At 38.6% G+C, this 21,323-nt stretch overlaps 1 protein-coding gene across 12 annotated transcripts in view; it reads right to left on the bottom strand.

Moving 5' to 3' along the window:
- Positions 1 to 21,323, bottom strand: part of TLN2 (talin 2) — a 142,011-nt gene that overhangs the window by 70,480 nt on the left and 50,208 nt on the right. For 11 of the 12 annotated variants that reach the window (XM_021554185.4, XM_085588178.1, XM_021554184.4 and 8 more), the window contains 10 exons: positions 18,381 to 18,551; positions 15,159 to 15,256; positions 14,380 to 14,509; positions 12,972 to 13,124; positions 11,995 to 12,137; positions 10,432 to 10,559; positions 5,280 to 5,343; positions 3,050 to 3,154; positions 2,542 to 2,697; positions 1,578 to 1,679 (listed from right to left, as the gene is read on the bottom strand). In XM_021554185.4, the coding sequence (XP_021409860.2) occupies positions 1,578 to 1,679; positions 2,542 to 2,697; positions 3,050 to 3,154; positions 5,280 to 5,343; positions 10,432 to 10,559; positions 11,995 to 12,137; positions 12,972 to 13,124; positions 14,380 to 14,509; positions 15,159 to 15,256; positions 18,381 to 18,516 (1,215 nt within the window). In that variant the 5' untranslated portion in view covers positions 18,517 to 18,551. Of the gene's footprint in view, positions 1 to 1,577; positions 1,680 to 2,541; positions 2,698 to 3,049; positions 3,155 to 5,279; positions 5,344 to 10,338; positions 10,401 to 10,431; positions 10,560 to 11,994; positions 12,138 to 12,971; positions 13,125 to 14,379; positions 14,510 to 15,158; positions 15,257 to 18,380; positions 18,552 to 21,323 lie in introns of those variants that run through there. The other variant, XM_085588181.1, reaches the window with a different exon arrangement.

Here is a 21,323-nt window from a genome sequence, read left to right on the forward strand (position 1 = left end):
TCCATATAAAGTGTTAGTCACCTGTCTCCACATTTTGGTAAGACAAAACCATCCCTCTAGGCCTGGAATCCAAGGACACCCTACAGCCTCAGGTCCCAAAAGTATAAACAAAAATGAACTGGTGGGGGGAGTGAACTGGGGGGATACAACTTCATCTCCTGAAGCTGTAATTAGAGGATTAATCCTTGATATGTAAGTGGACCAAACTTTTATCTGTCTGAAAAACAGATAACACTGGAGCAGAAAAAAATGTACCTATCAATGTACACGGGACAAAATGAGCTGTGCCAGCCCAAAATACAGCAAGAATTAACAATACGCAACTGAAAGCAACAAACCTCACTCTGATGCATCCATCACAGAGATTATGTGGGCTCACAACTACAAACTGCAGCTTCTCATATGAATCATGGGTGTTTAGGATTTAACCTGTTCCTAATTCATTAATTTCAAAGTGGCTGTGTCAGCAGATGGCAGAGAAAAAAATTAAAAGAACAGGGAGTGAAAATTTGCACATTTGTATTCTATCAAGACAGAAGGCTGCTTTCATTTGGCACTAGACAACAATGCTACTTCTGAATCAAGTTTTAGAGCATCTACAGAAACCTGCAATTTATTTGATGTTTATTAAACTTGAGCCTGATGGCCTCAGAGAAAAAGGCATGTGATGAATTCTGTGTGATGAATTCTGGCAATCCTCCTCAACCTCTTATTTTACATAACCCTTAATGTTACATCCTACTGCTCACACAAACAAAGGCAATAAATTCTTCTGGGCTACTTCATGATTTCTTGCTACTAAAATCTATTGCAGTAAAGAATGTCAATGAAGTAAAATTTTGACAAGAATGAATCAGTGTTGTTTGGAACACCTCACTTTTCTATATAACATGCTTAGAATGGGACCATTCAGCTCCATGTTTGTTGGCAAATTCGCCGTTTTTTGCTGTTGCACTTGCTTGCTTTGGAATATTTTTGAATACTGGAAATTTGTACCAGCACTTCCTCTCTCCTGCCAGGCACATTTTATAAAAACGAGTTTCAAGGCAGTCTGACCTCTTCACAAACACTGATTTTATCCCCCTCTGTACAACTGAGGTCTAATTCTTTACTTTACTAATCACAGTGGTTTTCAAGCAATGCACTGTTGGGGCTTTTTGGCTTGTTTTTCTGGCCAAAAACTTTCTCAGCTTTGGTACATTATATGCAGGAGCATCTGGACAATGTTGTGTAGTCCTGGCTGTAGTTTTAAATACTGATTCTAGGGTAATTTCTTCCCACCTGACTCATCACTATAGCTTAAAAATCCATAACTGAAGCTTTGGACTCTTCCCTGGATATACGCTCACAGCCACCAGGTCATCTTCTGGACAGAAAAGTAAAGCCCAGGAGTGTTGTACTGAGCCTGACACATTCTAGGGATGTAATAAATAGCAGTGGCTTGCTTCCACGTAAAAATATATAACATCAGAACAGAAGATACAACACTGACTCCATGAGAGAAAAACTGCAGTTTGTACATATCTGAAGTTTTGCTTTTTTTTTTTTTGCTACATGCCAAGACATTAATACTGTACCTTCTTTAGGATGATATCAATGTAACCTGCAATTAATTGAGAGATCTGTTCTCCTTCAGTGGTCTGTACCGAATAATAGCTTTCCTGATATTCACCAAAATCCTGAAGAAAAAGGGGGAAAAAACCCAAAACTTATTTGAAAGTGTGAAGTAAATAAATGAAGAAATAGTACCAAATATGAGTGAGAAAATTCAAATTCTGAAATTGTATAGACATTTTATTATATCCAACAGTAAGTTAAACTCCAAGATTCTAAACCAGCCTGTATGTAAGACTGAGAAAGGAGAGAAAAATGCATTTTATTTCAGTATACTCACAGATGTTTCATAAATTGAAATGCCCAAGAGATACTTCATCTAACTTTATCAGATTCAGTCACTTGAGGATGAAGAAAAGTTTTTTTAGCATTTAATCCTAGAGTATAATCATCCATGCAACTGGAAATTAGATGCACATGAATCAAGTGAATGCAATTTTCTAGCTTCTGCCTCTTGCTCCGTCACTTCAAACAACCTTTTCATATACAAAATGTATGTTGCAGTGGTCTCCTATAGACCAAATAATTAGCAAAATATCACATTCATGAAGCTTATCTAAATTTGTAATTATCAAACACATGAATGAGCCAGCTGACTTTGTTTATGTTCAAATCTTTCAAGTCACAGAGTACATTATGAGTGACAAGCATTATAACTGTTTACACAAGTGTGAATGATAACTGGTTCATTAGTTAGGCACAAACCAGATTTAAACAGTGGTTTGTTGAAAGATTTAAACAGCACTTCTGAGGAACTGGCCTGTCCTGAGGCACCAAATTACAGATTGAACCTGGACTACAATGTGTGCCAATTTATTACTTAAGGATTCAGAAAATTTGAGATAGAACAAGTTACAGTACAGAAACTGTTCTAAGTCTCCTTGCCACATAAATCCCTTGTCCTCTGAATACACACAGAAAGGTTACCAGAGTGAAGCTTTTAGGTGAGGCAGCCCAGCGTTTCACAGTTGTCAGTGGCCATTCCTGCAGCACTTCCTTGGTCTTCTCATCCACACGCATCACTGAGTCTTTGGTGACCCCCAGCAAACGAGGAACCAGCTTGTTTTTGCCTTTCATTTTTTCCTGTAACAAGGTGTGGAAGATTGTTTTCCATACAAATATAGCTTTCCACAAGACAAAGGAAAAGCAAGATAGAATATACTGACAAAGGGAAGCAACTGGCATGCAGACAGTGACAATTGAAAACTCCAGGCTTAAGTTTGTCTGTTTACAGACAATGATTTTCAAGCAATGCTTTAAGCAGCTCTGGTCCTCGGTGCATCTTTACTTTTCAGTTCAAAAGACAACCCCTCTTCATACTCCTCCAGGAAACTAAAATATCTCAGTGGTTGAGGCAGCAAACCTTGGCTTAGAGAGGCACCTGAGACAATCCATAACCAAGGACACAGGATGGTCACAGCAGGACCCACGGTACCTTAACAAGGAAAAATGACACCCCGTAGGTGCGCAGGGAACGCGCCAGCTTCACATACTTCACTTTGGCTTCTATTTCTGTCATCTCACCACAGTTTTTGTGCTCCTGTAAGAGAGTTCAGTATCAATTAGGCAGAACCAAAGCTTTCTAGAAACAAACAAACAAAAAAAAAGGCACAGCTTTTATCTAATTCAGGATGCTTAGGTCATAATCATTACATTTAGAATATCTGAAAAAAATTACTGGGAAGAAATCTTAGCAAAACTATCATATAATGCCTCACATCAGAGAAAATAACTAACCTGGGCAAATAGAACACTCCTCTTTGACCATCAATCTGTGCCTCAGACCATGCACATTAAATCCCTTCTGGCACAGTTTAAAATTCTATGTATTCCTGCTATTTGACACCATTAGGTTTCACACAATTAAGGTCTCTTTGCTCAGCTTTTAAGAGTTAAGTGTACCAGCAACCTTTTTTTTTTCTTCCCAGAAACAGATTATTTATTCCTGATTTGTGCCCAAAACTTCTGATTCATGACAGCCTCACACCTTGTACTTGACCATTTATCATGTCTTGTAGGTACTTCCAAAGGGCCTTTTTTGCCAGCTGCAGCCTTATCCAAAATTTTTTCCCATCACATGAAAATAATTCTACAGATGAGGAACAAACAATGATTTTTCTGAGTATTTCATACTGAAATACTCAACTAAATGGGTCTTGTAACTCAGTCTCTACTTATTTAAACAATTTGGTCATTAGTACATTGATAATCACGTGTAAGTAATGACAGGTACCCATCTTATGTATTTAAATTTCACCCAAGCATCTGCTCTCCTATCCAGACCACTGTGCTGAAAGCCTCATCCAAATGTCACTATTGAAATCCTGTTTGTGGGATTCCCTATCCCATCCCATCTTCCCCTCTTGCTGGTTGCCACCTCTTGGATGCTGACTGATGGCAGCAGGGGGAGCAGCAGGAGCACGGGAAATGCCTTCTTACTCCACTTGTGCCCACCTCAACAGTGTGGGAGCTTCCAAGGGAGAGCACTGGGAGGAGCAACTGCAACTCCAAAAACCTCCTGCACCCCAAGAACACAGGCTGCTCCCATCTGTCAACTTCAGCAGAGAACACAACCAAGACCCCAAAAGAACAAGGAGCACAAATGTTGCACCTGCCAAGCTCCAGAACTTCATGGCTCGGGAAACAGCTGAAGTTTTTTCAAAAAGACACCTCACATATTCTACCTTCTTGATTCTTTGCCCAGATCAGTGCCCTCACTGATGAGCTTCTGGTCCATGCACTAAAGCACATAATGATTGAAATTACTCATAGGTCATATCTGACATGGGCAAAACCCCCATGCTATTAAAAGCATGGCTGCAATACTTAGAAGTGAATGAATCTGGTTTTTGCTTAAACTGCAATGTCACTGCACATTGACTTAAAGGTGCACAGAAAATACTCAGGTGTCAGATATATTCATCTACAAGGAAGTACTGAAAACTCAAGGTAGAACAGACTCAATAAATTACAGGATTCTTCAGTTGGGAGTGTAGCAGACAAAAAGAATGTGACCTGTTCCTGCTCCTGAACTTGTCTCCCTAGCTGAGATCACAGATCTCTGGTGTGTCCTTCCAGAAGCCATGAGACTTCATCTCACCTGCTGACCTCAGAATTTTCCAATTTCCATTGTATTGCCAAACTTGTATTTCAGTGGGCAGAGTTACCTGGTGCATCCAGAGTACTCAGACTGAGCCCACTTGTAACAATATCAGTATTTATGTTCCCATTTATACTTAATTGCTCCAGTCTTTTACAGTGGGGTGTCACACACAGCACTGAATTCAAGCATTAACAAGCAGAATTGAGAGTCATGTTTGAATGAGGTATGAAATGAAAACTGGCTTTCCTAAACATCAATCTGTTTTGATACAAATATGAATCTTTATATTTCAATGCAACTGACAAAAAGATCTTAAAAATACTTAATTTTCACTCTCCATTTAACAAATCACATTGGATAATCATCAGTAAAGAAAAAATGATCAAGACAATAAATCTGCTGAAGAAATAAAATAAAAGCTGTCAAATACTTGATACTCCATTTTCTGATAGCTATATAGTTCAAAGTTCTTTGTATACATACAAAGTATACACCTGGGAATCCCACTTTTTTCTTATAAAGGTAGTGAAACTATAGTAGTTTTTTTTAGCCTCACAATTACCTGAAATATTCTCTTTTCAGCCCCTCTTTGTTTGGTATATTCTTTAGGCAGGAATTCTTTCAGGCTAGGGAAGGAAAAAAAAAAAAACAAACAAATTCCAAAGTTAATGGTTCCTTCTTGAGGAGGGATGATTTCCATACATCTTTACTGGCACTAGGTCCCCCAGGCTCCTTAATGTGGGTGCTAAATACCTCCACAACAAAACAAAACTAAGTAGAGCAAGAGGCTACCTTACCACTTGAGTTGCTGCCCCATGCAGTACCTTTTAATGTTTTGAAAATTCATGGGACACTTTCAATTTTAAAGTATAGGATGGTATAGGATGCCTCAGCAGCTCACAGGGTTTCATATCTAAATGTAACTACACTTAGTGTAATCTGGGAGAAGGGGACATGGAGGTTTGAGCCAGCTCTGAGTTCAGACACTGCTGGTACTTCACAGCAGCACTTTTGATTTACTGATGTGTGGGACCAAGTTCTTTCTCTGTGTCATCCAAGAAGTGTTAGAACACTAATACTGTACTGAAGAACTAGGCACTAATTTAAGTGGACACTTAACACCACTGTGTTGTCTCAAAGTAAAAAAAGAAGAAATTTTAATTCCTGCAGCACTCAGAACATGGATTAAATTAAACAAGTGCAGCCTCCATGACAGAGTTCATTCAGAAGGAATCCTTCAACACCTCATCTGCCCCTCCTTGCTGTACAATGAAATAATCCTTTATCTCAGCCAGATTTCACCCTAACCTGAGGGCATATCAGCATCATGCTTTAACAAAGAATTGTTCTGGACTGTACCTTCCCATCTGGAATATTCTACTCTGACGAAACCATGTCATATATTCAGCAGGTCATTTTCTCCTGAAAAAACTTGCACATTTTAAATAATTAGTCTCTAAGGATTCCCCCTACTTTGAACTATTAAGGATCATAAAAAAGTATGACTGGAGAATGCACTTATTCATTCAGTAAACAAACAAAAGACTACTTACTAGGATACAAAGTTAGATATTTTGAGAAGGATGGATTGTTTTAAACAAGATTGGCAAAAACTTGCTCAACTGTTCTGTGGGAGTTGCTTTGTTTTTATATTTTGGGAGTGTTTTTGTTGGGTTTTTTGTTTATATTACTGTGCACCTTTTATGTTTGTGTTTGTAAACACAAAAGACTGCCATTGCAGACAATCAAAAAATAGCTCAAAATACTAAATTTGGATTTTGTGCTTCAGAAATATTACTCAGTACTGAGAGCACACATTTTGTCTTTTCCATAAAGCTCTAGCATTATAAAACAAAATAAGAACAACCGTCCTTGCTAATCTTTCTTCTGATGTTCTCATAGCTACATTTCACTTATCCATGATAAAGAAATTTCTTCTTGGGGACTTATTTGCAAAGACACATCATGGGGTAGGGAAGGTTGAAAAGTCAAAATCAAACTGTAGATAAGGACTCAATACAGCTTATTATCTTAAAAAGTTGATGTATCTATTTGAATAGTGTGTCTATTTATCTATATTGATGTATCTATTATGCAACAACTGGTGATTTTATACAGAATTTCACAAGTTCAAACCAGTTTAGTTAAATTCAATTCCAAGGCAAATTAAAAAAGCAACAAACCCAAACCTGAATTAAACAAAGTTTCATTCTGGAAATCTAATTATATAAACAAATAAACTATAGCTATCAATGCACTTTGAGTTATCATCTTGTATTAGCTAATTTTCTCAGCTATCTGGATGCAGATAAACTATCAAAACCATTACATTTTTAAGCTTGTCTACTTCATTTTTAATTAATACAACACTTGAAAAAACATTGCTAAGCAAACATTACTTGGGGCTTCATAAACAGCAAGGGTTAAGAAAACAACTTTGTGCTTTGTCCACTAAACACAATTGTAATACTCCTGCACATGTGGGTGGCAGTTGGATTGGAAGTTTTTTCCTTCTATCACCTTCCACTATTTTTAAATCAAGAGGCAAGTGATCACCTCATCTGAAAGGGTGAAATGCCTGTTGTGAATAGACTGAAATTATTTTAACTCTACCTATAATCCAGATGTTTTCTTTACAGACAGTTTCACTTTATTTTGAAGCTTTTTAATGGAGTTAGCAAAAACAATGGAAATATCTTCTCATTTAACCTTCTTTAGTCCCTTAAATTACACATATTAGAAAGTGTACATTGAGCTCAGTAAAAAATACCAGCTAATAGCAAGCAGGGTTGATTTAACTTGGTTTACATTGAGTTTCATCTTCCAGTTCCTTAAAAAGTTATGTAAGTGCCAACACTTTGATTGTTTCTCATTAGCACCAATGTGTTCTCAAAAAATACAGCTTAATTCAGCACACCAGGTTAGATTCAAGAACTGAGCTCAGCATCAAGCTCACTTATCATTTGCAGCTTATCTGTTTGCCAGTGTGCTTGCAAAGAAGTGGAGGTGTGCAGTTTGAGGTGCTCCTTTCCTACCTGCAGATGAACAGTGCAAGCTCTTTATTAGATATTCTCTCAGTAAATTCAGCCCCAGGGTACCCTCTGTATGTGCCATGCCAAACTAGGTCTGTACCACGAAGGGCATGAAGAAGGACTACTTTTAAACTGATAGTTTAATGCTTTCACAATTTACTTTGGCATGAGCTTCAAGGCAATTCCTACAACCAATACCAATGTCTTAGCAAGATGTAGGCAAAAATCTTCATCTGTGCCAAGAATATTTTAGCAATGACAAAAAAGGATACAAAAGGTCTCTCTACACAAACATATCATAGACAGGCAAACTAAACTAAGCTGTTTCCAAACAGCATAATGAAATACTAGAGCTATTCTGCCCTGTGATGTTTTTTTAGGAGCTGACAGATTCTCCTTAAGGGAACCTGTAGCATCCTAAGGTTTCAGTGAGTGACTGGATACCTCTCAAATGTATTTCACATATTGAGCTACAGCATATAGTTTATATTAAACAAAACTACTGTCTTAGTTGAAAAGCATCAGTGTTTATGCACCAAACAGTAGAAAATAGTTGGATGAAACTTTTAAAAAGCTCACTCTTTTTCAAGGGAATAAAAAAAAAAGATGAAGTTTTTTTTCTGAAGGCATAAGAGATACAGCTTCAGAAAAAAAATAATGATCATTTAACTACACTATTTCTCTATATTGTTCATAGTGAGCCAGGATCACTTGGCTTACTTAGACTCAGAAAACAAAAGCATGAGCTTTCACAACAAGGCTGTCACGATGGCTATGTGAAATAAAGGTATCACCACTACATCATAAACAGGTACACTTCAAATTAGGAGACGATGACCAGGGACTTATGGTTCTGGAGCAGGTTCATCTACAGAGGAAAAAACTGAATTACCTCCAAATGAGAAATGCTTCATTTTACTAAACTGATTAAACACTAGGACAGAGAGCAATTACACTTGGTTACCTGCCAAGTTTGGTTCAAATACAATCAAAGCCCTAAATGAAAATAAAACAAGAGCATAGAAAAATGCCCTACAGAATATAAGGAGGTTCGGAATTTTGGAATTCTGATTCAGAATGGTTTCCACTGGAAGTAACATTATTTTTCTAACAGATTGTTCAGTTATTAATACCTTTCACCTCTATTAGGATTAAAAAAAGATAATGCACACTATATGAGTGATGGCTGTTTCATGATGGGCACTGCACACAAAGTAGAAGTGTCATCCAGCCAGCAGCTTCAGTACACCAAAAAACACACTCACTACATGGGAGCTTAAGAAAAAGAAAAGAGAAAAACTTTCCACCGAAAAAAACAGCAGTACATTAGAAAATCCTAAAAAATTTAAGTGACTGAATGATGTTCAGCAGTTTGCAAAAGCCACTGGTTAAGTTTGTGGGAAATTACTGCTTTAAAAATTAAAAGCAATTATTTCTGGGAACACCTAACTCTTGAAATCATTACCATGACACAACATTATCTTATCATGACATAATATCCCAACAATTTGCTGCAGGAATACTCTTCAGTGAGTGGAGTGAGAAGGGAAGAATAAGCACACAATGGACAAGTCTCAGAGCAAGATTGCTGTGTAACTGGTCACAATTCTAGGAAATAAAAACGAGGGGTACACTGAAGCATTACACTGGGCCCCTGTAATTCTTAGACATCAATAGTTCTAATAGCAAAGATTTTTGGGTCAATCAGGAGCAGTCAGACAGTAAAAAGAAAAGCTGATTATTAACTGGAACTGAAATATGTTTATTTGCATAACTGAACTGCTATTTCAGGTATAGGCTCCAGAAGTGAAGTGTTTCAAACAACCAGAGCTGCAGCACTGCACATCCCACAGCAAGACACCACCTCCAAGTGATTCCCTGAGATACTATAAACCCCAAAGTGGATCACAAAGGAAGCCTGAGGCAGCACTGAGCACTCTGGCAGTGAAACAGGACAGAAACCAAATATGCACCCATTGCTGTGTGCCTTCAATTAAGGTATTTATCAGCCTCATATGTAGGCAAGGCTTGATGGACTAGGCAGTAAATAGCTCTCTTTTACCTTCCCACATTGCTTTCCTCAGACTTCAGCCCTTGGTTAATTTTACAGCAGGTAAAGCAATCAGAAAATCCAAATCAGTAGAAAAATGGGACATGTAAATGCCCTTAACTTGCCCTCCTGATCACAGTAAGTTAGGTATCACAATAAAGATTAAAGGATGAGCCACTTGTAAGCAGGACTCCTGTCCATGCCTGAAACAAAGAGCACAGTTCTAGAATTCCATTCATACAACACAATGAGAGGTTGAATCTGACCAAGTGATTAATGCCACTCAAAAGTTTGGAAAATTTAATTTCTACACACAGGAGGTACTCACTTTATTCAAATGACAAAACTTCTTTCCACTCTTGTACTTTCCTGCTACCAAGTGTGTACTTAACTGGCACTCTGGGAGGAGCCAGTGCTCTTATTAGTGCTGTCTAATAAGCACTGCCAAAGGTCCCCTCACCAGCTGAGGCTGCTGATTTGTGCAATAAAGCTCCTTTCACTGGGAGATTTGCTACTGAAAATACACTGAATCTGATTACCTCTGCTTGGAGTAATAAAATGTGTTTAATCTGTGACAACTCAACATTAGTTACACTTGAGGTCACCCAAATTTAGAAGTTAGAAGTGTTTACTCTAAAAATCCAGGTTTATGTTTGTGTTCTACATGAGGTCCAAACTGGATCTGTGCTTGAAAGCCTCCAAATTCACAAGCCTTCTCAAAGGAGACAGGATGGGAGCCATTGAGAATGTCATCACGAGCCTACAGGAGAGAAACAAAGACGTGTCAGAGACACCCAGACAACTAATCCATCTCAAATTCCTTGAAAACTTGAATACAGACAGCAACACATCCTTTTCCTTCTGAATGTCTTTATTATTCCATTCTGGATGTGACTAATAAAACAAAGGGCTAGATTTTTTCATTGTGAGTATCTGTGGAGAGTTATTGAAGCTATGATTGCATCAGCTTTGATCGAAAAGAGACCTTGACAGCCATTTCCTGACGCATGTGTAAATAAAATAACCTGCACACACACTTCTGTGTATGTACACACATATGTACAGATGCATGTGTGTGCAAATACACACAGGAAAAAGCTTTCATCCCACTGCCTTATACAGGGGGGAAAAAGATCTCCACAATTAGTAGGTAAAAACAAAATCACTGTTACAGATACAGCGTCAGGGAATGGAACGCAACATTTTTCTTCCTTCTGTGCAAATTTGGTGGTCATTGAAGATGACAGATTTTATAACTTTGGCAGTAGAGGGCTCACCTACCCATAGACAAAGCAATGTTAAAGTATTATCAACACATACTGTCATGCCAGCCTGAATGAAAAATTTTAGTAGCAGGAGAACAGCTTAGTGTGATCATCCTCTAAAATACTTCAAAAAGGTACTGCTGTTCTACAAACAAGAGAACAGCCTTACCTTTTAACTCAGATTTTTAACATGTAATTTATAGCAATATCAAGTATAACAACAGCACATTCCATTAAACTTTCATTTTTTTTTCCTTTGGGAAAAACCCCTAAAACTTTAACAAAGAGTTTAAAGCCTACTTTTTTTTTCAGACTGAATTGCAGGCAAGTGCAATGGCACTTTCAGCTAAATATTATCTTCTGCATGAAGCTCCTGGCTTTGCTAAGGTATGTACAGTCCCTCTGACAGTTTAGGAAACCTGTCTAGATGTATTCCTACTGTGTTACATGACATGGTCCCTTTTGATGGAAAGCCTGCCTGCCTTGTGTGCTGTCTGTGTTGAAAATTGGAAAGGAGTGCAGAAGAAGATCTCTCACTGATCAGGCAGAGGAGAAAAAGACATGAGAAATAGAAAGCTGTTCACAAGACTGACCTGAGATTCCACATCACACAGAGAGAACCACCCAGAGAAGAGAAGAGGGAGAAGAACTAAAAGGAGCAACTTGGGACTGAAGGCATGTACCAACTTTAAGGAAGCAGGATTTGAAAGCCAGTGGATTTTTGGCTCAGTGTTCATTACTGGGTTCAAAGTATTTGATCAAAAAAAAGCTTCTGTACCATCTTGTGTTTTTGAAGGGCTAGACAAAAGAGCAAAACTAAAGCACATCCAGAACTGGAATCTGAAATTGTAGAAGATGGAGTATTTGAGAAGCAATTTTTTTCTAATTAACCTACATGAGTTTCCTCAGACAAGGTAGAAAGTACTGTACCTGAACATAAAGCAAATTAAGCTGAACAGGATCTCTTGAATCTACATTCTGGTCTGAATAGAAGAACTTCCTTCTCAAGAGCAGTGTTTCGTTTTCATCCACTCCCTGCTCTCTGAAGGTGCGGCTGTGGTCCAGCCAATTCACTGCAACAGAGCCACAGACATGCACACTGTTTAACCCACACTGCTGCCAGAGGTAACAGCCCTTGTCAAACTCATGGGAGGACTGGCTTTTCCACTGTGGGGGAAAACTCCACAAGAAATGTTACTTTCATTTCTGGGGCTAGTCATCAGTGCTGAAGGTTTGCTAAAAATGAGAACTGAAAAGCAGCACTGCTGAGAAACAAGGATGTACTACAGCATAATATTGAAGAAACAACTCTAGTAATGTTTTATCACTAAATTTAGATCTTCAAAGCTTCACAACAAAATAAGTTCACCACATTTTACCTCTAAACCAAATGATTCTGTTTACCTTTCTTATCCATTAACACAATTTTAGAACATCTTCCTGACACTTACAGTTAACCTTAGTGTCTTACAGAAAAACAGAAAAAAACACTTATCTGACTTAGCACCAAAACAAATCAAATACTCTCTTAGTTCTTTGGCAAACGTCACGTAGTTAAAACTTTTATCTTGAAACACAAAACTACCTTCTGATGGCTTTCACTAGGCATCCTTTATTAAATATCCAACGTCAATGAAGGGACAAAAACAACCCTTCACACTGATGTTGGAATGCCCCTACCAAACACATACCAAAATGCACTTCAAAACACCTGCTAACTCTGAAAGGCATTAACTTACCCATTCACTTCATTTTAAAAATACTCAATTGCAGACAGCACAACATAAAATAGGATGAAAAATACAGCCAGGAACCAACTGAAACACACTGAATAGCCACTGCCTGGCTTCTTTGCATTGCTGTGGAAAGATATTAATCAAAAAATTACCCTGCAACACATTACTCACAATCATCATCCGTGTGAAGCTTTGCCTTCAGTTTTTCCATTTTTCTTTCATCACGTAACAATGTCCTATCTTTCTTAAGTGTTCCTGTACTCTCCTCTTTCTTCTCTTCAATGCTCTCCTGGATTAATGAATATTCCTCATAATTTGTTATTCCTGGAATCATAAATAAATCCAATTTCTGACCTCATCTTTCTAATACATGATTTCTTTGTCAAATGCTGCATTTGCCACTTTCAGAAAGGTATTAAGTGTAAGGTACTTTTTTTTTCTGCTGCCTACCAAGAGAAGCTGCCAGTTTAAAAACATGAGGGAATGTAAAATAACAATAAATTTCAAAATGGAGACAGGCTATAGTAAATTTCTATTCATGGATGCCTACAATTGCTTCCTGAGGACTGAGTAATTTCAGCTTACCCATGATGCAAAAGAAATGTGGCAGAGCCAACTGAGGAACAGAAAGCATGTGAAATTCATGATTTTTTTGTTTAAAGTGCTATGATTCAACTCTTCCTGTGAATTTTACATGAAACTGAATCAAAAATCAGTTCAAAATATTTAGCATATATGCTAAGCTGTTCCCATTTCATTGTTCTGTTTGGGAAAGCATGTTTATGTTACACCAGACAGAAAATTAAATGCTCACCTACATGACCACATTCACAACAATAAATCAAACTAATTTTTGAGGTAAATTAGCAGCATATTAGAATCCAACATACAAGACCTCAAAACTGAAATACATTATTCGCTTTCCAAGTAAAATAATATAAATCAAATTAAGGCCACTTGAACTCTAAATGAGATTTAAGCACTGTTTTAAGACTTAATCAATCCATGTTGGATGCATACTTGTAGTGCATGTATTAAATACAAATTTGTTTTAAAAAATGTCTATTTAGCTAAGTATTGAGACAGACTACAAGCAATATGACACAACTTTAACCAGCTGCTCTGGATGGTTTCTGTATGTATTTTTACAAATGATACAATTTTGTGATCAACTCTTAATCATAACAACACTAAGTCCTAAGCTTGGGAACATTTCAAGGTCAGCATTGCTCCTCTTTTAGCCAATTAACACCAAGCATAAATTCAATTCTAAACCTCTACTTCATAGCAGAAAGAACAGGTAAATGTAATGTACAATAAAAAATTGGAACCTGTACTGTTGGATAACTTTGTGCCTTCAAATGCTAAATCCTGAAGTCAAAGGATACAGCTGACTCTCTATAGACTTTGATAAAACCTGGATAACAGGTTTCAAGAAAGTGTTTGGTAAGTAGTAACTTAAAACAAATTTAATTTTTTTCACATGTATGCCAGTTTCTAGCCACATAACATCCTAACAATCAAAATTTAAATACGACAGAAAAACAAATTCTTAAGCATGTGGGTCCCAAAACCTTACCTATCCTGCTGCAAATGGTAACCAGCAATTCACCCACTGTTTTAGAATCGTCCACCATGACTGTTTTCACTGAACCATCCAACATACGTATTTTCTGAGGTCTCTGTTTCTTTTTGTACTCCAATATATCCTAGGAAGTAAACACAACTGTTTCTAAATGCTTTTGGAAGCCACCACAAGCCAAGCCAATACCTCAGATGTCTAAAACAGGATTCCCTTCTTACCCTCCAAGCTGGATTTTTCCTTTGTTACAGTATAGACAAATGTACTCATTTCATAAACTTGAGCAGTAACTGCTTTTAGATCTGCCAATGTCAATTTTCAAGGATTGTCCTAAGTGGCAAGACCTGGTCAGGGCAGGATAGACCAAAGTACCTTTGTGCTGTGAAATCTACTCCAGCATTTCAAAAGGACTGCAAGGCTGTGGTTGCAGCAAGCTGCCCAGAACATGAGCCAGTATGACCTCACCACCTCCAGCATACAAGAAACCAACTCTAACACAAGGTCACGTCAAATATAAAGTATATAACCAAAGTTATTTTTCAACTTTCTGTTAATCATTATGTGAAGACATTACTGACCACAGTAGCTCACAGTCACAACCTGAGTGCAGGAAAAAACTGATACCTGAGGTACAGCAAGGAAGAGGAGTAGGTCAAGTTCAGGAATAGACTCAAGACCCTTCCCAGCCCTCCAAACGCTAAACATTCTTCTTGTTGTTTAGGAAGCAAGTTTTCTAAGAACATGATGATGAAGGAAGCAACAGACTTGCACCATACCCCATTTCTCAGCATGTAGTAATCCAGTGTCCTTCCAGCCTCCAGCCATATACCCTTTCGAGGATCATCATCAGACAAGAACAATCCATAGTCAGAGGCTGTGGGACAGAAGAGACAGAGACACATTGAAAAACATCAAACCTAATAAAGCCAACATGGTTTTATTCAGGGCTATTACGATTCAGGGTTAAGCCTACATTACACTTACCTCCCATTCCAAGTAAATTTGGATAGAATATTTTTCTGTGCTTCATGAAATATTTAGTTTAGCAGCAGATAGCAGGGTACATTAGGCTTTACAGAAGACTTGGAAAAAAGCTTCACTGTGCCATCACATCTTCACATGTCACATCTACTGTGTATTATATTTGTAACTACTTTTTTTTCAGACAACCTATTTTAAATGCTCACAGGTCCTGTTTTGGAATTGACTAACCAAAAATACAAGCAAGTTTGGCCTTAACCACAGTGTACTATTTAAAGTAGCAGTTTATTTTCAAAACACAGATTGCTTTCAACCCTCCACAAAATGGAGTTTATTTTCAACTTGGGAATCTCTTGGATAGATGATTCAGGTTTAGGTATTTAAAAATATGCAAGGCTTCTAGAATTATATCCATTGCAAGCACAGTAAAAACTTGTATCTTTTGAAGGCTAAAGAATGCAAATTTACTTCAGAAGTAAATGATAAAATTTTCACTGCCACACAAAACCAAACCCAGGCTTAGGTTTTAAAGAGTAAACTCCAGATACACAAAATGAAGCACCATGACTGTTAATTTAAGGCCTATCCATATGCATGAAGAACCAATACAGACTGTACTTCACAAACAACAAATAACCATTCAGCTTGTGAGGCTGCTCTGTTTGCAGCTCTGCAGGTTAGGCTAATGCCTATTCTCATGGCCAGCAGTGCAGTCGGCTACAGCAGCTCTGGGCCCTACCTTGTTTACTTTCAACCATGTGTTAGGACCCTATGGCCAGAAAGCCAGGTAAAAATACCTACAATTTTCTGATATTATTTCATCCTTAAATGCCATGTATAGCAACAATTTACATTTAACAGCATTTACCTTAAACACATGATTACTTGTGCAATTATATAAAAGACCTTAAACATAATTGATAGAAGTGCAACTGACTTACAGATAGCCAATTTAAAAGGAAGAACCCTTCCACAAACAACTAAGAAAGATGAAAAACTTTCCCTGCTAACCTTAATTAAAAACTCCCTGAAAGGTCAAGTGAACTGTACATATAGGGATATTTATGATACAGCTTCAATACAGAATCACTTCTGAAAGATTTTAGAATTTGTGCCTACAAATAGGTTGTGATCTTTAGGAGCAGACAAAGTGCCTTGCACAGAGCACAGAAGTCCCAAGTGCAGGGAAGTTGTGCTCCAGGACGGTTTGGATGGATGGAGACGAGAGATCTCAGAAGGCTGCTCTTAGAATATTTGGTTTATAATAGAGGGTGAAAGGTCCTGCTTGGAGCTGCCAGACGCAGCACATGGCAGGGCCTGAGTGGGGGAGGGGAGAGACAAGGGGTAGAGGGAGACAAGAGGATGCTCCAGGAGAGGGTGGAAGGTCCAAGAGAGCGTCTGGCCCCTCAGAGACCCCTTATCAGAGAGCTTCAAGGTGGGCTGGAACAAGACTTAGGCCAGTGGGCTCACAGACACCTGATGCTCCAGGGGAGGGTTACAGGTGTGGGATGAGCCATACATTTTGGGGGTTGAGATAGAACAGTCCATTTGACCTTTGGACCTATCTGTAGGTAAGGGCATTGTTCAACCAGTAGGGGGGATTGTTTTCATCCTGGCTGTACTATTGCAAATCTTTTGCCAGGCAATCATATTTATTCATCCTCCCCAACACCCAAGGAAGCATAGACTGTTCTGATGCTCACTTGTGGTGCATGCACCTGGTAATGGAACAGCAGGAGCTGTGCAACTGGCACATGAAAATCATGGCCACATTTGTGCTGGGACCAGGCTTATGGGAGAAGTGAAATGTGCACAGCTGATAGCCATAAGTATATTTTCTGCTGTGCAGAACCAGTTTATCTGTACTGTACCCCTGTGAATCTTCTGAACTAACAGACAGGCAAACACACATTTTAACAGCCACCAAGAAAGGGAAAGTACATGTTGGAAGCATTTCTGTTCATCACTCAATCTTATTTTTTGAAGACTCTTAGTGCACTGCACTGCAATCATAAGTAAAGGAAAACCCCTACTGTAAAATCTGAGAACTCCTTGGCTTTTCTTTGAGATTCAGGATGTTCAGGGATATTTATCACCCAATTCAACACCTGTTTACAATCACTGCCTTGATAGACCAGCATGGTAAAAATGCACAAGTTTTATCTGAAAACTGAACCTCTGTAACTAGATTTCCAAAGGACTCCTGCAAAGAAGAAGCAATTTTCAGTAATTAGTACTTAAATCCATTACTAGTAAGTTTTTCTAACACAACCAGCTTTTTGAAATGGCTGTAAAGGTTGAGAGCTTAAATTGCAATAAACAACCTGCTTTAAGAATTACGTTCCAGTAGCATTATATACAATGCAGCACCACAGGGCTTTGAAGTATCTGAATTTTTTGACAACTTTGGCTGTGTTAAAACTAGATCTTTTGTCCATGGGTTTCCCAGTCTGTATTCACCTAATTTGCTCAATAGGCACAGAGACAGTTACATTTGATTAACATGTAGCACCATGGTAACTATGGTATGCACAGCATGGTGATGATTTTAGTTATTAACCAGTTTCAAGCATTTCTCTTTGCACATTTTGGAGGTATGCAGCTATTCTTTTCTAATTTGTGCTGTCGCTTCCTTTGCTGAGGCACAAAGTAAGTCTGCACAGATTTTCTTAGAACGCATTGCCAGAAACACTGCATTAAGTAGGTAGTACCAAAAAAATGCTCTCCAAGCAGAGCAATTTCTCATCTTCTAGACAAACAAGATATTTATTTAAGAAGTCAAAGTTTCACTAAACACATCCATTGTAGGACAAAAGGAAGAAAAACAACTCATCTACTTTTGCTGCTTAAAAATCTGTTTGCACTTGTTTCCTTTCACTCCAGAGCCCTACAACTTAAAATAAAAAACAACCAAACCCTCCAACATAAAAAACGGGACAATGTCAAAAACCCCTCTGGGTTCATGTCCACTTTCAGTTCAGGCAATGAGGTGGGTAAGGACACATTCAGGAGCTCACCTTGCCCCGTTTGAGCCTCTGGCACTCGCTCACGAATAACTCGGCAGGCGTCGTACACGGCAGTGGATGGCTCGAACTGCATCGTCTTCACCACATTGCACTGACGGACACAGATCTTCAAGGAAAGAGCTACCATGGTGCCAAGTCACTTGTGAGTTCCTACTAGAGTACCTGAAAAAGCAGTAATGGTATTGTTGCTTACAGTTTTTCATTTAATGCTTTAATATAATCAGCTTTTCATCAACCAAATGAAACTAGTTCAGTAGAATTACATTTATTCTAATGCACTTCTATAAAAAGTCTCATTAGTATCATCAAGCTAGAAACTAGCCAAAACATGATGTAACATTTTCTTTGTGTAATGGAAATTCACTTTTCAAAAACTTGTGTACACATGCTAAATGCTCATACTTTCTTAGAGGTGGGTTAAAATGGTGCATAAAAAACCAACACACATACTGGGTATATTGGCAACATATTTACTGCTGACAGAAAATTATTTTTCTCTCACCACACATTTTTATTTTATCATCTAGACTAGCTTGTAACCAACAGCTTAAAATAACTACTTCATCAAAAGTAGGATTTTCTTAGCACATAGCTACTCTTTCCTGAAGATTCTGAAGTGTGCAACATAGTGTTACGGTTTTTCTCAAGTCTCCACATAGACTTGCTAGATATTTTTAGCCTGTTGCACAGCTACAGAGAGCTTAGAGAATGAGTTATTTTTCATTTCATCTATATTTCAAAAACTACACCAAATCTGACAGCATTTTTTTTAAAGCAACAGGAAGCAACAGATGCTTTTTGTATTGTTTCATTTTGTAGATAGTCTGGGTTTTGTCTCCAGTGTCTTTCCTTGCTGTTTTAACAGTCCAAACCACTCTTCCATCACTAGACTTTCCACAACGATTTCCAAGAACTCTTCAGAACTTAAATTCATTCTTCATAAATACAGAATACACTAGAATCCCCAAATAATTTCTGCATAAATTGATGTGTGTATTTTTAAATATGAGTTTCCTAGGGCATCCTAGTTATGAATTTAAAGAGCTGGGTGCTTGTTTTCCTCAAGTTCAGGGGCCTGACTTGATTCTTCATCTGACCCATATCTCTCACAACTGCCAATTTCAGAGTGCCTGGCAGCCCAGACTGCCTCCAAATCCAGCATCCCTGATGAGCCCCTGCTGGTCAGCAGGACTGCACCCACCCTGGAAGGGATGGCTGTCACCTGCTGTACAGTTACCCTCTCTGCACTGCCTGAGCCTCCTGCACTGCCCTCGGCTCGCAGAGTGGATGGAGTCCCCCAGCAGGACTGGGGCCTGCAGTGCCTCCTGTTGCTGGAGCAAGCATTTGTCAGTAGGCTCCCCTAGACCAGACACCTCCCACGAGGTTTTCCTTTGTCCCCTCACACTCTGATTCTTATCCACAGGCTTTCAACCTGCTCACAGCCATTCTTCAGATACAGCTCTGGCACCCTCTCCCTCTCCTGATGTAGAGGGTAACAGCTCCCACCTCCCTTCAGTCCTGTCCCCTCTGAAGTGTCAGTAGCCATCAACAGCTACACCCGAGCCACGGGATTCATGTCTCCAGGTTTCAGTAAAGGCAACAAGGCCATGGCTCTCTGGCAGCAAGGTGTACTCCTGTTAGTGTGACAAAAGGCTCTACTGGCTAACTTAAAAACAAGCAGTGGTCCTGTGTCTTAGAGAATGTTCATTTAAAAGTACATTATTTAGGTTTTCAGCTTTTTTTTGTTTATCACTGATATCTTTAATGCACTTTCACAAGTTGGGAACCTGTTACTGTGTCCTCCCACCACCACTCCTATTTTTTTTTCCAGGGTCAAATTCAACTCAAAGAAGGAAGGACCTAAATATATCAGTGGTCTGGTTTCCTTCAGTTCAGTGCTCTGGGTTTCAGAGACGCCAAAGGATGTTTCATCTGAAAAAGAGCTTATGAAAAGAGCTCATGACTTATCAGCTTCCTCCAATAGTATGTTCTCAAACTCAAGAGAAAGGTTTTCATTTGCCTCCTCCAGGCTCTGAATCTCTCCATTTGGCTTACAGTAATAAATGGGATAGGCAGTTTCCATCTCCTGGGTAACAGCCAGAACAGGACAGCTGTTTTTTCTCAAGAGATCTAAGAACTTGGTCAAGAAAAAGGGCTGAGATCACTGAGAAAAACAAGGGGAAAATATCTTCCACATTCCCTTTATCTTCTATACACTGATTCACATCACATTTAAATATTTCTCTCTGCAAGTAATGGACTCTCTGTGCACTCAAAATCACTCAGTCTGTGGAATGGCTGACCAAAACTGAAAAGGATCCTGGAAATCAAGAAAATTTTACATGGAATGGTCTGCCTGCTACTAATTCTCTGTGAGTAATAAAGTAGGACATTTCTAAATCCGACTGTGACTAATCTGTGCTTGTAAGGTGGGAGACTGGAATAATAAGTTATGAATCTGACAGCTTTGGGAGGAATAGCAGCAGCTTCTTAAAAAAGTCACAGAGCCTAAGTCAGAGAACCCAGTGCCTGCAGATATGTATCAGAGTGTGGATGTCAAGGCCTTGAGCTGAACCATCACAGTGTCCACATTCTGGAAAAAAACTGAACAAAACAGAATTCTAACCAGTGCTTGAATTAAGATAAGCAGGCCTTGGTGTGCTCACAGAGATACCTTGCCAACATAGCAAACAAGCATGAGTATTTCAAGCACATATTATCCAAGATAATAAGATCTACAGAAAAGTAATAAGATATTATCCCAAGATGTTGTTAAGGTCTGAAAAGTAAAACAAGAATGAGACAGCAATAAGGTTCTTTAATGAAGTAACTTCCAGCTGGAGGAATGTGTGCCTCTGGGTTAAGGAGTGATTATACACAATTAGCCAGAACATCCATGGCAGGAGCACCCTCCAGCACAGCAGCAGGAGGCAA

This window comes from Lonchura striata, chromosome 10, assembly GCF_050655825.1.
Source record: "Lonchura striata isolate lonStrDom1 chromosome 10, ASM5065582v1, whole genome shotgun sequence".
NCBI lineage: Eukaryota > Metazoa > Chordata > Aves > Passeriformes > Estrildidae > Lonchura > Lonchura striata.